An 18103-nucleotide genomic window follows, 5' to 3' on the forward strand; every position below is an offset into this window, starting at 1 on the left:
GGATCAAATTTGATCCACAGCCTGTTCTTGTACAGCCTATAAATTAAGAATGATTGTTACATTTTCAAAAGGCTGAAATAGAAAAAGAAAAGAAACAAAGAATATGTAACAGACTTTATGTGGCCCGCAAAGCCTAAAATATTTACAATCTTCCCTTTTAAAAAGGTCCAAAAAAGTTGGTTTAGTAGAATGAGAGGAATTAAAGTTAACCTCAGATTGTTGCCTAAAGGAGAAGAAAATATAGACCACCTATGTTAATTTGAATGCCATTAACCCAGAATTTTATGATAATTTAATCTAAATTAACATTTAAATATTAATTAACTAAACAGATGAATTATGCAAGTAATATTAAGAATGGTTAAGGAACCAAGAGAACGACTGATATTAACAATTTCAATGCAGGAATTGTTATACTCATATTAAAAATAGATGTTTCAAAATGATGGTTAAATGGTATAGCTAGAAATGTTTGTATAGTATTTCTGTCTGTTTTGAGATACCATGTTCTTTGCTGTGAAAGCTTGAATTTTATCTTTTCTCCATGGATCCAGAGGTGTGTATGTCATTAATTCTTACTAAGCTAATTAATGATGCTCTTTAGCAAACAGATACTTCATTCAAATGTAGAAGGCTTAAGGGAAGGTGGGTATAAAGAGCCTCATGTGACACTAAAAATAGTCTTTTGAACTATCAAACCTTCTATGCCTTACAAGGATGACCACTTTCATATTGGTCTTCTTGGGCACCTCTGCCATCTGGCCTCCCAAACTGCACACACACATTCTGGAGAAAAACAAACGAGAAAACTGCTCAGTGGAGTAGGCCCTTCATTACTTCTACTATGAAATACTTTGTTAAGCTCATTATCCCATGTTGGCATGTGTATTCTCATTCATTAGAAAATATGCCAGTCAATAAATAAAAGCTAAAAAAGAATAATATGCCAAGCACTACGCCCACTATTGGAGACACAAAGATGAGAAAGACAGGGTCACTACCTTCTAGGAAATCATGATCTCTCAGGGTAAAGAAACTTATAAGCTCAAACCACAATACAACAAGCACTAAGTGGGTGACAGTGCTGCAGAGCAGCAGAAGAGGCCATGAAGCAGCACAACTACATTTCTTTTTAAAATAGTCACTGTCCTTCTTCTACTCATTCCCCAGCTATTTATTTACTTTATAAATATTTGAGTTTGCTTTATTTCCACGTGTTGGTTTTATTTTTCTATTTTTATTTTTTTTAACCAGCACGTGTTGGTTTTAAACATCTTGAGGAATGCAGACGAGCAAAACCTAGTCCATGCTTTCAAGTTTATGCTCTGAAGAAATGGGATGCAAAAATAACTGTATTAAAAATAACAAAATGGGGCCGGCCTGTGGCTCACTCGGGAGAGTGCGGTGCTGATAACACCAAGGCCACGGGTTCGGATCCCATATAGGGATGGCTGGTTGGCTCACTGGGTGAGTGTGGTGCTGATGGCACCAAGTCAAGGGTTAAGATCCCCTTACCGGTCATCTTTAAAAAAACAAACAAACAAACAAAAAAACCAAAATGAGTATGGGCACTAAGAGGTATAAATTGTTTCTGGAACACAGAAGAAGGAGAGAAGACTTCGAGTTGTGTCAGGGAAGATGTTACTTAGAGCAGTGCTGTTTAACAGGACCTTGAAGGGTCTTTGGGTATCATCAGACAGACATCTTCAAGAGAATATTCTATGCTTGCAAAGGGAAAGTGGCAGAAAGGGAGAACACAGGAAAGGATTTGAGGAATGCGATGAGTACATGTAGGGTACAAGTAGGGAGAATAGAAGATTGGAAGCAGATCTTCTAGGGCTTTGAACGCTAGGCAAGGGAGCCACCCGGGGGCCCCTGTTGTCACAGCAGTGCTCTGAGACAAATAAGCATGCATCAGAATCACTTGGCCTGGTTAGAACAGGTTCTGGACTCCATCCCCACAGTTGCTGAGTCTGTTGGTCTAGAGTAGGGCCTAGAATTTGCATCTTCAGTAAGTTCCCAGGTGATGCTGGTCTTTGAGAACCAGTTCTAGACAGTTCATCTGGTGACTGTGCAGGATGGATTAGAAAGGGAGAGACTACAGCCAGAGATACAAGTCAGAGAACAGTTATACCCATCCAGGTGAAAAGTGAGGGACAAGCTGGAATCAACAGAAATAAGAGAGTCAGTCGTGGTCAAGAATGGGTGTTTTCTAATAAAAACCTAGTTCCAGGTTGATTTTTGTTGTCTCACCATTTAATTAAAAAAACTCCTTTCATTGAATATTAAGGCAATATAAAACCAAAAATAAATTTCTACTAATATGATGAAAAGTGTAATTCTGAATAGAGGATTAACTTCCTTTCAAGTGATATTTTGTTTCTTCTTCCTTTTTCTTCTTTCTTTTGTGTCTGGCCAGTAGATATCTTTTATTTCTTCTAGTTATTGAACTGGCTTAGAAAAACAGAACTAAAACAGGAAGGTGTATGAATATGAGAATATTCCTTTTAATATTAGAAATTATACATACAGCTAAAAACTTTGAGCTGATAATCTAGAATTTGATGAGACTATAAAAGGTCATCTAGTCAATTCTCCTGGGCTCAGGAAAAATTATCTCCAAAATCTGTCAAAATCTATAATTGTATATTCTATTTATGAGGATCATGATGGTGAGACTATTGGGAGAGATACAGGCAAGGTGAGGGGCTCTTGAAAGTCCAACTACAAGTCCAAAGGTTTAAAGTCTAGACAAAAATTCCATATTCAATATTATCACTCTAAACTCTACTATTTTTTCCTACTAATTATGTACCTAATAGCCAATCAAGGCAATATTTTCCTTTTCCTTTTTCTAGAGATCTATCCTGCCGTGTCCGCACCTCGCTCAGCCAGTGAGCGGGAACCGGTCTCCACATGGGATCCGAACCCTCGGCAGGAGTGCTGCCGCGCTCCCAAGCGGCGCACTCTCCAGTGTGCCACTGGGCTGGCCCAAGAATGGGTGTTTTCTAATAAAAACCTAGTTCCATGTTGATTTTTGTTGTCTCACCATTTAATTAAAAAAACTCCTTTCAGGGCCGGCCCGGTGGCACACTGCTACAGTGCGCCGCTCGGGAGCGTGGTGGTGCTCCCGCCGAGGGTTCGGATCCCACATACAGACCGGTTCCCGCTCACTGGCTGAGCGAGGCGCGGGAGCGACGCCGAGGGTTGCGATCCCGTTGCCGGTCCTGGTCCGGTATCGGTGCGACACTGAGGGTTGCGATCCGTTGCCGGACACAAAAAAAGACAAAAAGGAAAAAAAAAAAAAAAAACCTCCTTTCGTGGGGCTGGCCCGTGGCTCACTCGGGAGAGTGCGGTACTGATAACACCAAGGCCACGGGTTCGGATCCTATATAGGGATGGCCAGTTCACTCACTAGCTGAGCGTGGTGTTGACAACACCAAGTCAAGGGTTAAGATCCCCTTACCGGTCATCTTTATATAAAAAAAATAATAATTAAAAAATAAATAAATAAACAAAACAAAACAAAACAAAAAAACAAAAACTCCTTTTAGGGCCGAGCCCGTGGCACACTCGGGAGAGTACGGAGCTGGGAGCGCAGCAGCACTCCCGCTGCGGGTTCGGATCCTATATAGGGATGGCCGGTGCGCTCCCTGGCTGAGCGCGGTGCAGCCGGTCACAAAAAAGGACAAAAAAAAAAAAAAACTCCTTTCATTTAATATTAAGGCAATATAAAACCAAAAATAAATTTCTACTAATATGATGGAAAGTGTAATTCTGAATAGAGGATTAACTTCCTTTCAAGTGATATTTTGTTTCTTCTTCTTTCTTCTTTCTTTTGTGGCTGGCCAGTAGACATCTTTTATTTCTTCTAGTTATTGAACTGGCTTAGAAAAACAGCTAAAACAGGAAGGTGTATGAATGTGAGAATATTCCTTTTAATATTAGAAATTATACATATAGATAAAAACTTGGAGCTGATAATCTAGAATTTGATGAGACTATAAAAGGTCATCTAGTCAATTCTCCTGGGCTCAGGAAAGATTATCCCCAAAATCTGTCAAAATCTATAATTGTATTTTTATTTATGAGGATCATGACGGGGAGACTACTGGGAGAGATATAGGGAAGGTGAGGGGCTCTTGAAAGTTCAACTACAAGTCCAAAGGTTTAAAGTCTAGACAGAAATTCCATATTCAATATTATCACTCTAAACTCTACTATTTTTTCCTACTAATTATGTACCTAATAGCCAATCAAGGCAATATTTTCCTTTTCCTTTTTCTAGAGATCTATCCTGTAATAAAATACAGGCCATTGAAAGACGCACATTTGAAGCGCTGCCTTTTTTGAAGTCTCTGTAAGTTACAGTAACAACTTTATTATATTTGGAATTTTTATAAAAATTGTAAACCTCTTTGCTGTCCATTTTGAAATATGATTAAAATTTTATTAGTAGTAAGTTACTAAAATTACACAGCAAACCCTTTTCATCTCTAGCAAAGATTAGTGTGAGCATTATTACATGATCAGAGTGAATTGTGATAGAGCAATGGCTGTCAGCCAGTGTGATTTTGAACCCAGGTGACATTTGGCAATGTCTGAAGACATTTTGGGTTGTTACAACTGTGGGTGTGCTTCTTGCATATAGTGGGCAGAGACCAGGAATGCTGCTGAACAACCTACAATGTACAGGACAAACCCCCACAACAAAGAACTATCCAGCTCAAAATGTCAAAATGTCAAATAGCACTGAAGTTGTGAAACCCTATCTAGAGAAATGAAGATCACTTAACATAAGTATCTACTGAGTATTGCACTGTTTTGTATCTAATACATCACATGTGTAAATATGAGTATAAATCATAAGCCAGTAGCTTCCACAGTGGTATTTCTTTGGTGTATGGAGAAAGTATTGAGATTATGTTTCATTGTGTATAAATTTAGAATTACTTTCAGAATATCTTCTTTCTTCTTGTCATTTGGCTTCTTTTTCTTTTTTTTGTAGAAATCTTCGTTGCAACTTAATCAGTGAAGTGAGCTTCGGAACATTTCAGGCATGGCACGGGTTTCAATTTCTAAATGAGTTGTAAGTGAAACAGAAGATACAAATGTAAAAAACTATTTATGTATAAAAACACCATACAGTTCTTTGTTAGCTGGGTATAAGCCATTATGAACGCTGAAAATATGTCTTAAGATCCATTCATTTTTTTCAAATAGGGAAACTAAGGTACAAAGAGGCCAAGAAGCTTGTGTAGATATGCTCTGCCTTCCTTGGTAGTGATCTTTGACATGGGCAATAAAAGGCACCGAGCAAGTATGTGGGCCAGTTAGCTTACCTGGGAGAGCATAGCACCAATAACACCAAGGTCATGGGTTCGGATCCCAGTATGGGCCAGCTGCCAAAAAGAAAGAAAGAAAGAAAGAAATTAGTATAGTTATAGGAGGCCGTATGATGCTGCCCTGACACATGAATGGTCCTTGAAACTATGCTGAATTTAACTTAGATTTCTGCTCACATGCAGAGTTCCTAACTGCTTGTACTAGTCCATTTTCATTGCTTATAACAAAATACTTGGAACTGGGTAATTGATAAAGGAAATGAAATTACAGTTTCTGAGGCTGGGAAGCCCAAAGTCCATCTGGTGATGGTGACAGTGATTCAGGGATCTCACATTGCAAGAGAGGCTGGGAAGCCCAAAGTCCATCTGGTGATGGTGACAGTGATTCAGTGATCTCACATTGCAAGATGGTGGAAGCTGAGAGAGCAGAGAGAACAAGAGAAGGACATAAAGGCCTCAGAACCACCTCCTGACCACCGTTTTTAATCCATCCACTACTGCACAATCCTACAATCCAATCACCTTTTCAAGGCTCCACCTTTCAATTACCATAATAGGATTTCTCACACTGATAACAGTCACAGTGGGGCTAAGTTTCTAATATATCAGACTTGGGGGACATAATTCAAGCTTCAGTGAGTTTTGGGGGAACATAATTCAATCCACTACACTGCCTAAGAATGTTTAACATGTAGCTGCAGAGAACAAAGCTTAACAGAAAGTCCTCCAGGGAGCAAAAGGTGTGCAGATGCTTTCTCAGTGCCAGTTTTTTGTAAATGGTGACGTAGAAAGAATTTCAGAAAACCTCTCCCAGAATACTCCTCTCCCCAATCACCCAGAACATTAGTTTTCAAAATTATATACCTCTGAATTTATGAATTATCTGTGGGCAATGCAAAGCTTTGAGGTGTGGGAAAAGATGGTATTTACGTTAAGCTACAGTGTGAAAAATATCTGTAAAGAAAAGACATTGCTCTAGCCTAATTCCATATACTTTTTTCCTGACTCCTCTTTAAGAAAAAGTATTGAAGGTTTTACTCCCTTTCAGCTTAACATGTCTGTGATTTCTCTGTGACACAGGCAAATCCTAGTGGGCACGTTCAATGGCCTTCAGGGGATTTTTGACTCGAGGTGAAGTTTTTTTGTTTTTTGGTGACGGGCTGGTATGGGGATCTGAACCCTTGACCATGGTGTTATCAATACCACACTCTAACCAACTGAGCTAACCGGCCAGTTGAAGATTCTCCTCTAAACCTGACTTTGGAAAGGATAGTCCACCTGTCTTGTGGTTCAGAAACCCAGTTTCACACAGTTCATCTTGGGTTAGAGGAAGGGTTCAGGATGTGTGTGCAGCTAGATGACTAGTTCCTGCATGTGTCCATCTGTGGTGGCCTCTTCTCTCCCCTCATCAATTTGCTGATGCCTGACTTGGGGAAAGAACAATGGGCATCTGCTTTGCTTTCATCTGCACATAAGAGAGCTGTCTCGGGCCCCTCCACCAAGAGGTTTTGGTAGCGTCAATACAAATGTCTTAACCAAGAGGTTTTGGTAATGTCAATACAAATGTCTTAATCCACCTTTACAAAGCATTCTAAAAGACTGAAAGTCCCTTATAAGAATCCAAGTTTCGGGCTGGCCTGTGGCTCACTCGGGAGAGTGTGGTGCTGATAACACCAAGGCCATGGGTTCAGATCCCATGTAGGGATGGCCGGTTAGCTCGTGGGTGAGCATGGTGCTGACAACACCAAGTCAAGGGTTATAACCCCCTACTGGTCATCTTAAAAAAAAAGAAAAAAGAATCCAAGTTTCATGGTGGTTATGTAGGTAATATGGGGAAAAAATCACAAATAATAAAGCTTAATGAATTAATTAAAAAACATTTACTGGGTGCCATGCCCACTGTGTGCTAGGCACTGTACTAAGTGTGGGGGGTCCAAATTGGAATAGGACAGAGACTTTGTCCACAAGAGACTTTCATACTGGAAGGAGGAAGATGGATATTGCTGGGAAAAAAACATGAGAGCCATGCCAGGATCTGTGCTGCAGGGTAACAAGATAGGGGGATGACAACATAGGAAGGTGTGGTGGGTTAGGAAGGACTTATAATGGTGGAGGCACCAACTTGTTTATCTTGAGTTTCTATGTTAATCTTAAATAGCAGAAACAGGCATTTGCTTCATTGTGGTAAAAAAATAATAAGAGCTACCTCATGTTGGACACTAATACTCATATCATGTGATCTGAATAGAGCTGTACCCCTCAAACTGATTCACAGTTACTTTCAAAGACTGGCACAATGGTCACAATACACCAAGTATACATTGGGGGCTGGGCTCCTTTGTTTGGGGTCAAGTCTTTCTAATAGACAAAGCTAATTTGCTTGAGGAAACGCTTGCCATAATTAGATATAAGCATCTCTTTCCAAAGACAGGTTGCCAGGGGAGGATGTCAGGAATTTTCTGACTGATATGACACAGTTCTGGGATGTTTACAAGTTGAAACAGTTATTTTTCTCTGAAATACAAAAGTTCATAAAAATGTGCCAGCTGAGATGGATTTACCATGAATTGAATGGAGCCTAAGCTTCAGGGCTCCTCACTTGCACAGGCCCTTTCCAAGGTCCTGGGAGGGGCCCTAGCAATTTTTGTATTCATAATTTTGCATGTTTTATTAGAGAGGATTTCCCAAATTAGATAATGTTTAGGCCCCACAAAACCTGGATTCACCTGTAGGTTCCAGGTAATTACAACCTCGTAAATCTCTTGCATGAAGTCCCTATGATATTGACAAGCACTGATGGAACAAGTCAGCAGTGTGGTGGGGTCAGTCTATTTTGAATCTGAAATCCACCTCAAAGATGTGCTAAGAGCTTATTAGTAAGGTACCACTCTTTGAATGGTAGTAATAATCAAATCTCTCTCAGATGAAATCAGGAATGAAATATGTTATGGAAAACCAGCGGTGGTTGATAATCCTAAATGTTAAGTATACTGTTTTCCCTGACTTTAAATTGCATCTCCTTCATTCACCTACACAAGCCCAGACTGATGGCTTATTTTAAAAAATTCTTTTAGTCGCTTCGTTCATTCTAACAATCCAAGCTCCATGATTTTAGAAACTGAAGGACTCTATGATGTAGAAAGACTGTACCTTATTCAGATAGAGCACATGCACATTCTGGCTTGTGTGTGGCACATCAGTATTGTACCAAAGAACATAAGCACTGAGAGAATAAGAGGAAAATCCAAACTATACTCCATTGAATTATCCCACTACTGAGAATATCAATGACATAGATATGGCCCCACTACGAAAGCAAATTGAGCTGTGGTCACAGAGACACTCTATTGCTTCTTATACCACCCCCCACCCCCAGTCCCTAACCCTAAACCATTGGTTTCCTTGAGATAGTTGCAGACACATAGAAGTTTGCACACTTCAGGGTGTGCTCATCACTTTTCGATATGTACCGGAATCCTGGCAGCTTCTTCTCAGATTCAGAGAGGCATAAACATTAAGATGAAGATAACAATGTGGGCCTGTCCTTTGGAGTAATTTAGGGTGGTTGTTTAATTTGTAATGGTTCAAAAGTTTTGAGATTGTCACACCCAGTAACTATTTTACATTTTTTCTCCCACCTGTATAATAAGGTATCTTTTCTTCTCTGGGAATCTTAGTAATTCTTCCTCTGCCCTGTAACATTTCTTTAATACCTACATTTATGAGGTGCTTATTATGTCCCAGGCACTATATTAGTACTTATGCAAGTGAGATAACATGCAGGTAAGTTCTTAGAATAGTGTTTGGCACATGGTAAATGCTCGGTACATGTTCTCTCCTGTATCTCATTTTCATTTTCTAGCAGTTCTTGTGATGTAGACATTATTATCCTCATTTTGCAGATGAGGAAGTTAAGACTCGGAAATGTTGACAACTTGCCCTAGGTTCACACCATTAAGAAGTGGCAGAACCACTTACAAGTCATGAAGCTCTTTGTTCCCTTGTAATAGGAGCCAAATGATGACAATTCAGCTTTTTATGCATTTTATCTTGAAGTTAGTTTCTAACTTGAATAGGACCTTTAGAGCAGAGGACTCCATTTCCACCTGAGAATTCCCCACTTCTCGAGCTGCTGGCCAGGCCACCTCTGGATATCCCCAGGGTTTCTGCTTAATGGCAAATACAGATACGACATCATTACTGCTGAGCACCTGCCCTGTGCCCAGTCAATGCTAGGTGCTTTACACATGCTCTTCCATTTAATCCTCAAACTGCCCTGTGAAGTAAATGATGCTAAGTCAGTCACTTACCCAGAAAGTGACAGAGCCAAGATTCAAACCCAGGTCTTCCTGATCCAGAGCCCTGGCTGCTTCCATGTTCCTCACTGCCAGGGAGTATTCTATGAGGTTATTTGTCCTTTCTTCCTCACTGTCAAGAGAGTCTTTGTCAAGGCTATTGTCAGAACTTTGATTATGATATAGGCTCACCATTTCAGATCCTTTAGACTTTGCCCCTAAAAAAGGGTTTATGTGATGCAGTCAGAGGTCTTGTGTTGAGGAGCTTCATGTGGGCAGTCAGGTTCTCATGGGTCATGAGTGTACGTAGATGAATAAAGGAGAGGGGTTACTCCATCCCCAAAGACTTCACACATATCAGAATATCACTGCTTATTTCTTCGACTGCCTTTCTCCAAGCAACCAGTTTTCCCTGCCTGCCTTGGGATTCTAGCATACATAGTTTTGGAGTTTGTCCTGTTTTAAATTTATTTTCACTGCCTGCTTTGGACAATTTTTCTGCTAAAGCTGTTAGGATTTCAGTACATTCAGGATAGTGATGACATGCGTCAGTCCTCGATTGTTCTCTGCCTCCTCAGTTACTAGAAAGGAAATGTAGCCCATCTGTCTGGACCTGTAGAGAAGAATCTGGAGGGAAAAAAACCCAACAGGTTTAGAAATGTCCCCTTATTTTAAGAATCCTCTTAAATTGTTCTACAGCAAAAGGCTTATGCGAAATATTTGAGTTTTCCTCTTAAACTTTGATTCTGAGATAGTCTTTTTTTTTTTTTTTAAAGATGACCAGTAAGGGGATCTTAACCCTTGGCTTGGTGTTGTCAGCACCACGCTCACCCAGTGAGCAAACCAGCCATCCCTATATGGGATTCGAACCCGGGGCGTTATCAGCACCGCACTCTCCCGAGTGAGCCACAGGCCGGCCCACTGAGATAGTCTTTGATGCTAACAAAAAGTTTGTCACATTTCACTCCCATAAAGGTGTGAATAAGGCCATGGACTAGGTGTCAGTGTACCTTAGTTTATCTATAAAATGCAAGAATTGAACCAGCAATGGAAATAATCTCTACTACAGTGCCCTCTGAATCTAAAATGCTCATATCATTTGATTCACAGAAAAAGAGTTGTTGTAGAGTCCCCAGATTTCAGCTTTTGAGTCACTTCATACTCATTCTCTCCATTGCCTAGGCACAACCTCAGTGAAGAAAAGAATGCTCTAAAACAGGAGGAAGAAATAGGATAATACAGACAGGCCCCATATGTTGATTTCACTAGGGAGAAATGCAAGGATCCTATTGCTGACTTAAGAGGAAACAGTGAGCTGATAGGTGCAAGGCCGTGAATGACCTAAGACAGAGTGAAGGGTTGGAGAACTGAGATAATTTTGGAGGAAGGATAACAAACTTGGCTAAATTGTTTTCACTGCAAATTGCTTTACAGTCACTTTTAATGGCTGGGGAAAGCAGGCAGGAGGAGATGCAGAGGTGGAGGAGCCTGCTTGCACAGAGCTCACCACTGACTTACAGGTGTTAATGTCCCCCTCCACCACAAAAAGGAAAAAAGCAGAGAACACTTAAAGCCCTAGATGGAGGAACCATCCTTAACCAGTCACATGACACATTATTTCTCTTTGTAACATTTTCATATTGAATATTAAATAGTGTTATGAATCAAGTTAATGGTATTAAAAAAATGGAAGAATATACTAGAAATGGAAGAAAAGGGGAGGTCACAAGGGACCACCTGCATGGCTCCCAGCCTTACCACTGACTCATTTTGGCCTTGGTGAAGGAAGAGTCTGAATCTTTACTTCTCTTTTTTCCATCTACCAAGATGTATGTTCTCCTGGCATCTGGTGCTTTATGTATTACAACATGGTTCTTTTTACAGTGAGATATCCACATACCATAAATGCAACACTATAAAGTATACAATTCAGTGCATTCACAAGGTTGTACAACAATCACCATTATTTAATTCCAGAACATTTTCACCACCCTGAAAAGAAACAGCCATCACTCCCCATTTCTCTCTCCCAGGCAACTACAAAATCTACTTTCTGTCCCTGTAGATTGGCCTATTCTAGACATTTCATATAAACAAAACATATGGCATGTGGCTGTTTGTGTCTGGCTCTTTTCACATAGCATGTTGTTTTTAAGGTTCGTCTGTGTTGTAGCATGTATCAGTATTTCATTCCTTTCTAAGGTTGAATAATATTCCATTATATGGATATAACATCAGTTCGTGCATTCACTTATTAGGCATATGGATTGTTTCTACTTTCTGACTATTATAAATAATGCTTCTATGACCATTCATGTACAAGTTTTTCTATAGGCATATATATATATATATATATATATATATATTTTTTTTGTCTTTTTCCGTGTCCGGCAATGGATCGCAACCCTCAGTGTCGCCCCCCTACCGGACCGGGACCAGCAACGGGATCGCAACCCTCGGCGTCGCTCCCGCGCCTCACTCAGCCAGTGAGCGGGAATCGGTCTGTATGTGGGATCCGAACCCTCGGTGGGAGCGCCACCGCGCTTCCCAAGCGGCACACTACAGCAGTGCGCCACCGGGCTGGCCCCTATAGGCATATATTTTTAACTCTTGGGTGCATACCTGGTAGAATTGCTGGGTCATATGGTGACTTATGTTTAGCTTTTTTTTTTTTTTTTGTGGTTGGCTGGCACAAAGTTAACTTTTCTAAGGAAATGACAAACTGTTTTCCACAGTGGCTGCACCATTTGACATTCCCATGCACGTTGTATTGAGAGCTCTAATGTCTCCATGTTTTTGTCAACACTTGTCATTCTCTGTCTTTTCTATTACAGCCATCCTAGTGAGTGTAAAGTAGTAGTGTCTCATTATGGTTTTGATTTGCATTTCCCTAATGACTTAAGACATGGAGCATCTTTTCAGGTGCATATTGGTCATTTGTATATCTTCTTTGAAGAGATGTGTATTCAAACCCTGTCCGTATTTATTTATTTATTTATTTTTGTCTCTTTTTTCGTGTCCGGCAACGGATCGCAACCCTCAGTGTCGCGCCCATACTGGACCGGGACCGGCAACGGGATCGCAACCCTCTGTGTCGCGCCTTGACCTCGCTCAGCCAGTGAGCGGGATCTGGTCTGTATGTGGGATCCGAACCCTCGGCAGGAGCGCCGCCGTGCTTCCCAAGCGGCGCACCATCCAGTGCGCCACCGGGCCGGCCCGACATCGATTGATTTTTATATGTTGAATTAACCTCGCATTCCTGGGATAAATCCCACTTGGTCATGGTGTACAGTCCATTTGATATAGTCTGTTGAATTTGGTTTGCAAGTATTTGCTGAGGATTTTTGCATTTATATTCATAAGAGACATTGATCTGTAAATTTCTTTTCTTGTGATATCTTTGATTTTAGTATCATAGTAATACCAGCCTTAGGAAATGTTCTCTCCTGTTCTGTATTTTAGAAGACTTCATGAAGGTTTGGTGTTAATTCTTTAAACATTTAGTAGATTCAACAATGAAGCTGTCTGGTCCTGAGCTTTTCTTTGTGAGAAGTTTTTGGACCACTAACTCAATCTCTTTACTTGATATAGGTCTATTTTAGATGTTCTATTTCTTCTCAAGTTAGTTTCAGTAGTTTGTTTCTTTCTAGGAATGTGTCTGTTTCATCCAGATTATCTAATTACTGGCATGCAGTTGTTCATAACTTTCCCTTATAATCCTTTTATGTCTGTAAGGTTGGTAGTAGTGTGTCCTCTTTCATTTCTGGTTTTAATAATTTGAGTCTTCTCTCTTTTCTTGATCAGTCTAGCTAAAGGTCTGTCAGTTTTGTTGATCTTTTCAAAGAACCAACTTTTAGTTATGTTGATTTTCTATTTTGTTTTTTGTTCTGTATTTCATTTATTTATGCTCTAATCTTTATTATTTTCTTCCTTCTTCTTTTGGGTTGAGTTTGATGTTTTTCCCCTAGTTTCTTCAGGTGCAAGTTTAGATTACTGACTTGAGATTTTTTAATATTTGCATTTACATCTATAAATGTACCTCTAAGCGGTGATCTAGGTGCATCCTGGAAGTGTTGGTATGTTATGTATTTATTTATTTGTTTGTTTGGTTGGTTGGTCGATTTTTTTTAAAAGATGACTGGTAAGGGGATCTTAACCCTTGGCTTGGTGTTGTCAGCACCATGCTCTCCCAAGTGAGCAAACTGGCCATCTGTATATGGGATTCAAACCCATGGCCTTGGTGTTACCAGTACCACACTCTCCCAAGTCAGCCACGGGCTGGCTCATGGTTGATTTTTTTTAAAAAAGAAAGTTCCCATACCCTCTCTACACACACATACAGTTTCTCCAACTATTGACATGTTATATTAGTGTGGCACATTTGTTACAATTATTATTAGTTTTTTGAAGATGACCAGTAAGTGGATCTTAACCCTTGACTTCGTGTTGTCAGCACCACACTCTCCGAAGTGAACTAACCAGCCATCCCTCTATAGGGATCTGAACCCATAGCCTTGGTATTATCAGCACCACACCCTCGCAAGTGAGCCATGGGCTGGCCCCCATTTGTTACAATTATGAACCAATATTGATATATTATTATTTACTTAATTTTACATTAGGTTTGTGTTGTACAGTTTTTTGGGTTTTGCCAAATGCATAATATCATGTATTCATGATTGCAGTCATACAGAATAGATTTGCTGCCCCCAAAATCCTCTATGCTCCACCTATTTATCTGTCCCATCCTCCTACCCTCAAACACTGGCAACCAGTGATCTTTTCCCCATTATGCACCTTCATTTTTATTCATGTCAAAGTATTTCTAATTTCCCTTGTGATTTTTTCTTTGACACATTGATTATTTAGGACTATGTTTAATTTCCATGTATTTGTGAATTTTCCAAATTTATTTCTGTTAGTGATTTCTAATTTCCACTGTGGTTAGAAAACATACTTTGTATGATTTGAGTCATTTTGAATTTATTGAGACTTGTCTTAGGGTCTAACATATGGTCTCTCCTGGAGAATGTTCTATGTGCATTTGAGAAGAACATGTCTTTTACTAATTTTTTGTTGCAATTTTGGGAAGTGTTCTGTGGATATGTTAGGTCTGATTGGTTTATAGTTGTTCAACTCATCTATTTTTTTGCTGATCTTCTGTCTAGTTGTTTTATCCGTTATTGAAAGTGGAATATTCCAGTCTCCAGCTACTATTGTTGAATTGTCTATTTCTCCAATTGTGTCAGTTTTTGTTTAGTGTATTTTGGGGCTCTGTTGTTAGATGCATATATATTTATAATTGCTTTACCTTCTTAATGGATAGAGCCTTTTATCATTACAGTTTCCATCTTTGTCTCTAGTGACAATTTTTGTGTTAAGCCTATCTTGTCTGTTACTAGTGTAGCCACTCCAGCTCTCTTTTGGTTACTGTTTGCATCATATATCTTTTTCCATTTCTCTTTTACTTTAAACTTACTTGTGTCTTTGAATCTAAAGTGAAGTTCTTATAGACAGCATGTAGTTGGATCATGGTTTTAAAATACATTCTGGGGCCGGCCTGTGGCTCACTCGGGAGAGTGCGGTGCTGATAACACCAAGGCCACGGGTTCGGATCCCATATAGGGATGGCCGGTTCACTCACTGGCTGAGCGTGGTGCTGACAACACCAAGCCAAGGGTTAGGATCCCCTTACCGGTCATCTTTAAAAAAAAAAAAAAAAATACATTCTGTCACGTTCTGCCTTTTAATTGGAGAGTTTAATCCATTTAATTTAATGTAATTAGTGATAAAGTAGAATATCTACCTGCTATTTTGCTACTTGTTTTCACTGTCTTATGTCTTTTTTCATTTCTCACTACCTCCATTACTGCATTCTTTTGTGTTAAATAGATATTTCAAATGTACCATTTCAATTGTCTTATTTCTTTTGCTATATATATTTGAGTTATTTTCTTAGCAGTTGCCCTGGACATTACCATTTACATCTTACTGTAATTTTTTTTTTTTGTCTTTTTCGTGACCGGTAAGGGGATCACAACCCTTGGTGTGGAGTCGCCTGCACCGCGCTCAGCCAGTGAGCACACTGGCCAGTCCTATATAGGATCCAAACGCTGGCTGGCGGGAGCGTTGCTGCGCTCCCAGCGCCGCACCCTCCTGAGCGCACCACGGGGCCGGCCCATCTTACTGTAATTCTAATTCATATTAATACCAACTAAGTTTTAATAATAGACATAAAATTTGCTCCTCTATAGCTCCACTCTCACCATGTCCTTTCTACTGTTATTGTCCCACATTACATCTTTATACATTTTGTGTCCATCAACATATTTATAATTATTGCCCTATGCAATTGATCTTTTAAATCAGATAGGAGGCAAAAGATGTTAAAAAATACATTATATACTGTCTTTTATACTTACCTACATAGTTAGGTGCTTTTCATTTCTTCATGTGGATTCAAGTTACTACCTACTGTCCTTCAGTTCAGTCTGAAGGACCCCTTTTAGTATTTCTTACAGGGAAGGTCTTCTAGAAACAAGCTCTTAGTTTTTGTGTATCTAGCATAGTTTTGCCAAATAATAGAATTCTTGGTTGACAGTTTTTTTTTCTTTCAGCACTTCGAATATGCCATCTCACTGCCTTCTAGCCTCCATTGTTTCTGATGAGAAATCAGCTATTAATCTTACTGAGGATTTCTTGTGTGTGATAAGTTGCTTTTCTTTTGCTACTTTCAATATGGTCTGTCTTCGGCTTCTGACAGTTCAATTATGATGTGTCTAGGTGTGGATCTCTTTGAGTTTATCCTACTTGGAGTTCCTTCAGCTTCTTGAATGTGTAAATTAATGTTTTCCATCAGGTTTGGGAAGTTTGGGCCATTATTTCTTCAAATATTCTTTCTGCTCCTTTGTCTTTCCTTTCTCCTTCTGAGACTCCCGTTATGTGTATGTTAGTAAACTTGATGGAATCTCACAAATGGGTCTCTGAGACTCCATTCATTTTTATTTATTCTTTTTTCTTTCTTTTTTCTCAGACTCAATAATCTCGATTGACCTTCAAGTTCCTGATTCTTTTTTCTTCCTGCTCATATCTGCTATTGAGACCTGCTGGTGATTGAACAGAGACTTCATTAAATGCCTGGAACCAATAAGTCTCCAAGTTTTTGCCAAGGGGCTATGTGTGCATATTAGAGCATGCCTTCAGCACTCAGCCAGCAGTTTACAGCTCTGCCTTAACTCTCACTTCCTGCTGCGCAGAACCTCAAGATCAGCCAGGGTTGAGAGTTTAGGGCCTTCTCAGGTCTTTCCTGACCATACTCACAGTCCTACACGTGTATGGTCTTCCACATTCCAAGAATATATCTCATGATGTTCCAGTTTCCCAAGGATATGTTGGAGTATTTCAGAGTTCCTAAGGACATCTTCTTCCTCAGCTTTTCCTATTAAGCTTTCAATTAGGCCATTTTTCATTATTCATTGCCTCATGCAGCTGTCACTTTAAAACAATTACCTGGAATTGTTTTCCAAAAACATCCTCTAGTGAGAAACTTTTAGCACTGGGTAGCTCTCAGTCAGATCAAATAAGCAAACTTTTCAAGTGAGACCTTCCAGGGAACCACCAGACAGGTTAAATAATGACAACTGATCGGGAATGAGGTTTTGAAGGAGCACCAGCTCCATTCTGTTCCCTCTGGCAGTGGGGATATGGGCTAATTTTCAGGTTACCAATGATCTGGACAGTGAGGAATGGTCTAGGGCAAGTTAAAATGATACAAATCTCACTGTTACAGAAATTCAGCTATTTTTCTGGAATATTTATATGCTTCTTGGCTGCTACAAGCCTTGGTTAAATTTCCAGAGTTCTGAAAAAGTTGATTCTGACCATTTATACCATTTTTTGTTGTTGCCTTTATGGAGGGATGAAGTTTCAGATGTCCTTACTCCACCATTTTCACCGACATCACCTACAGCATGGTTTGAAATCTCTAGTCTCAATGACCATGGATTAATTAAATATTTAATCATGGAAAATGATTAGGGGAAGGGAGTAAAAAGAGAAATTGTAATTCTCATAGTGGCTTTCCCAGATAAGTACATGAAGTTTCAAAAGTTTTCCTATATTTAGTCTTCTTAAAATTAAGGATAAGGGCTGGCCCATGGCTCACTCGGGAGAGTGTGGTGCTGATAACACCAAGGCCACAGGTTCGGATCCTATATAGGGATGGCTGGTTGGCTCACTGGCTGAGTGTGGTGCTGACAACACCAAGCCAAGGGTTGAGAACTCCTTACCGGTCATCTTTAAAAATAAATTAATAAATAAATAAAATTAAGGTTAAAGTTTCAACTATTTCTTTTTTTTTTTGTCTTTTTCCGTGTCCGGCAATGGATCGCAACCCTCAGTGTCGCCCCCGCCCCGGCCCGGGACCAGCAACGGGACCGCAGCCCCCGGGGTTGCCCCCACGCC

The 18103-nt window shown here is 39.9% G+C and overlaps 1 protein-coding gene across 1 annotated transcript in view; it reads left to right on the forward strand.

Annotated features, from left to right (window-relative positions):
- Nucleotides 1-18103, forward strand: part of LOC103581229 (leucine-rich repeat-containing protein 37B-like) — a gene marked incomplete at its 5' end in the record, with an annotated part of 22734 nt that overhangs the window by 1306 nt on the left and 3325 nt on the right. Inside the window, 2 exons of the mRNA XM_008563115.1 lie at nt 4289-4360; nt 5009-5089. Coding sequence (XP_008561337.1) covers nt 4289-4360; nt 5009-5089 — 153 coding nt within the window. The remainder of the gene's footprint in view (nt 1-4288; nt 4361-5008; nt 5090-18103) is intronic.

This window comes from Galeopterus variegatus, unplaced genomic scaffold, assembly GCF_000696425.1.
Source record: "Galeopterus variegatus unplaced genomic scaffold, G_variegatus-3.0.2 Scaffold12610, whole genome shotgun sequence".
Classification (NCBI taxonomy): Eukaryota; Metazoa; Chordata; class Mammalia; order Dermoptera; family Cynocephalidae; genus Galeopterus; species Galeopterus variegatus.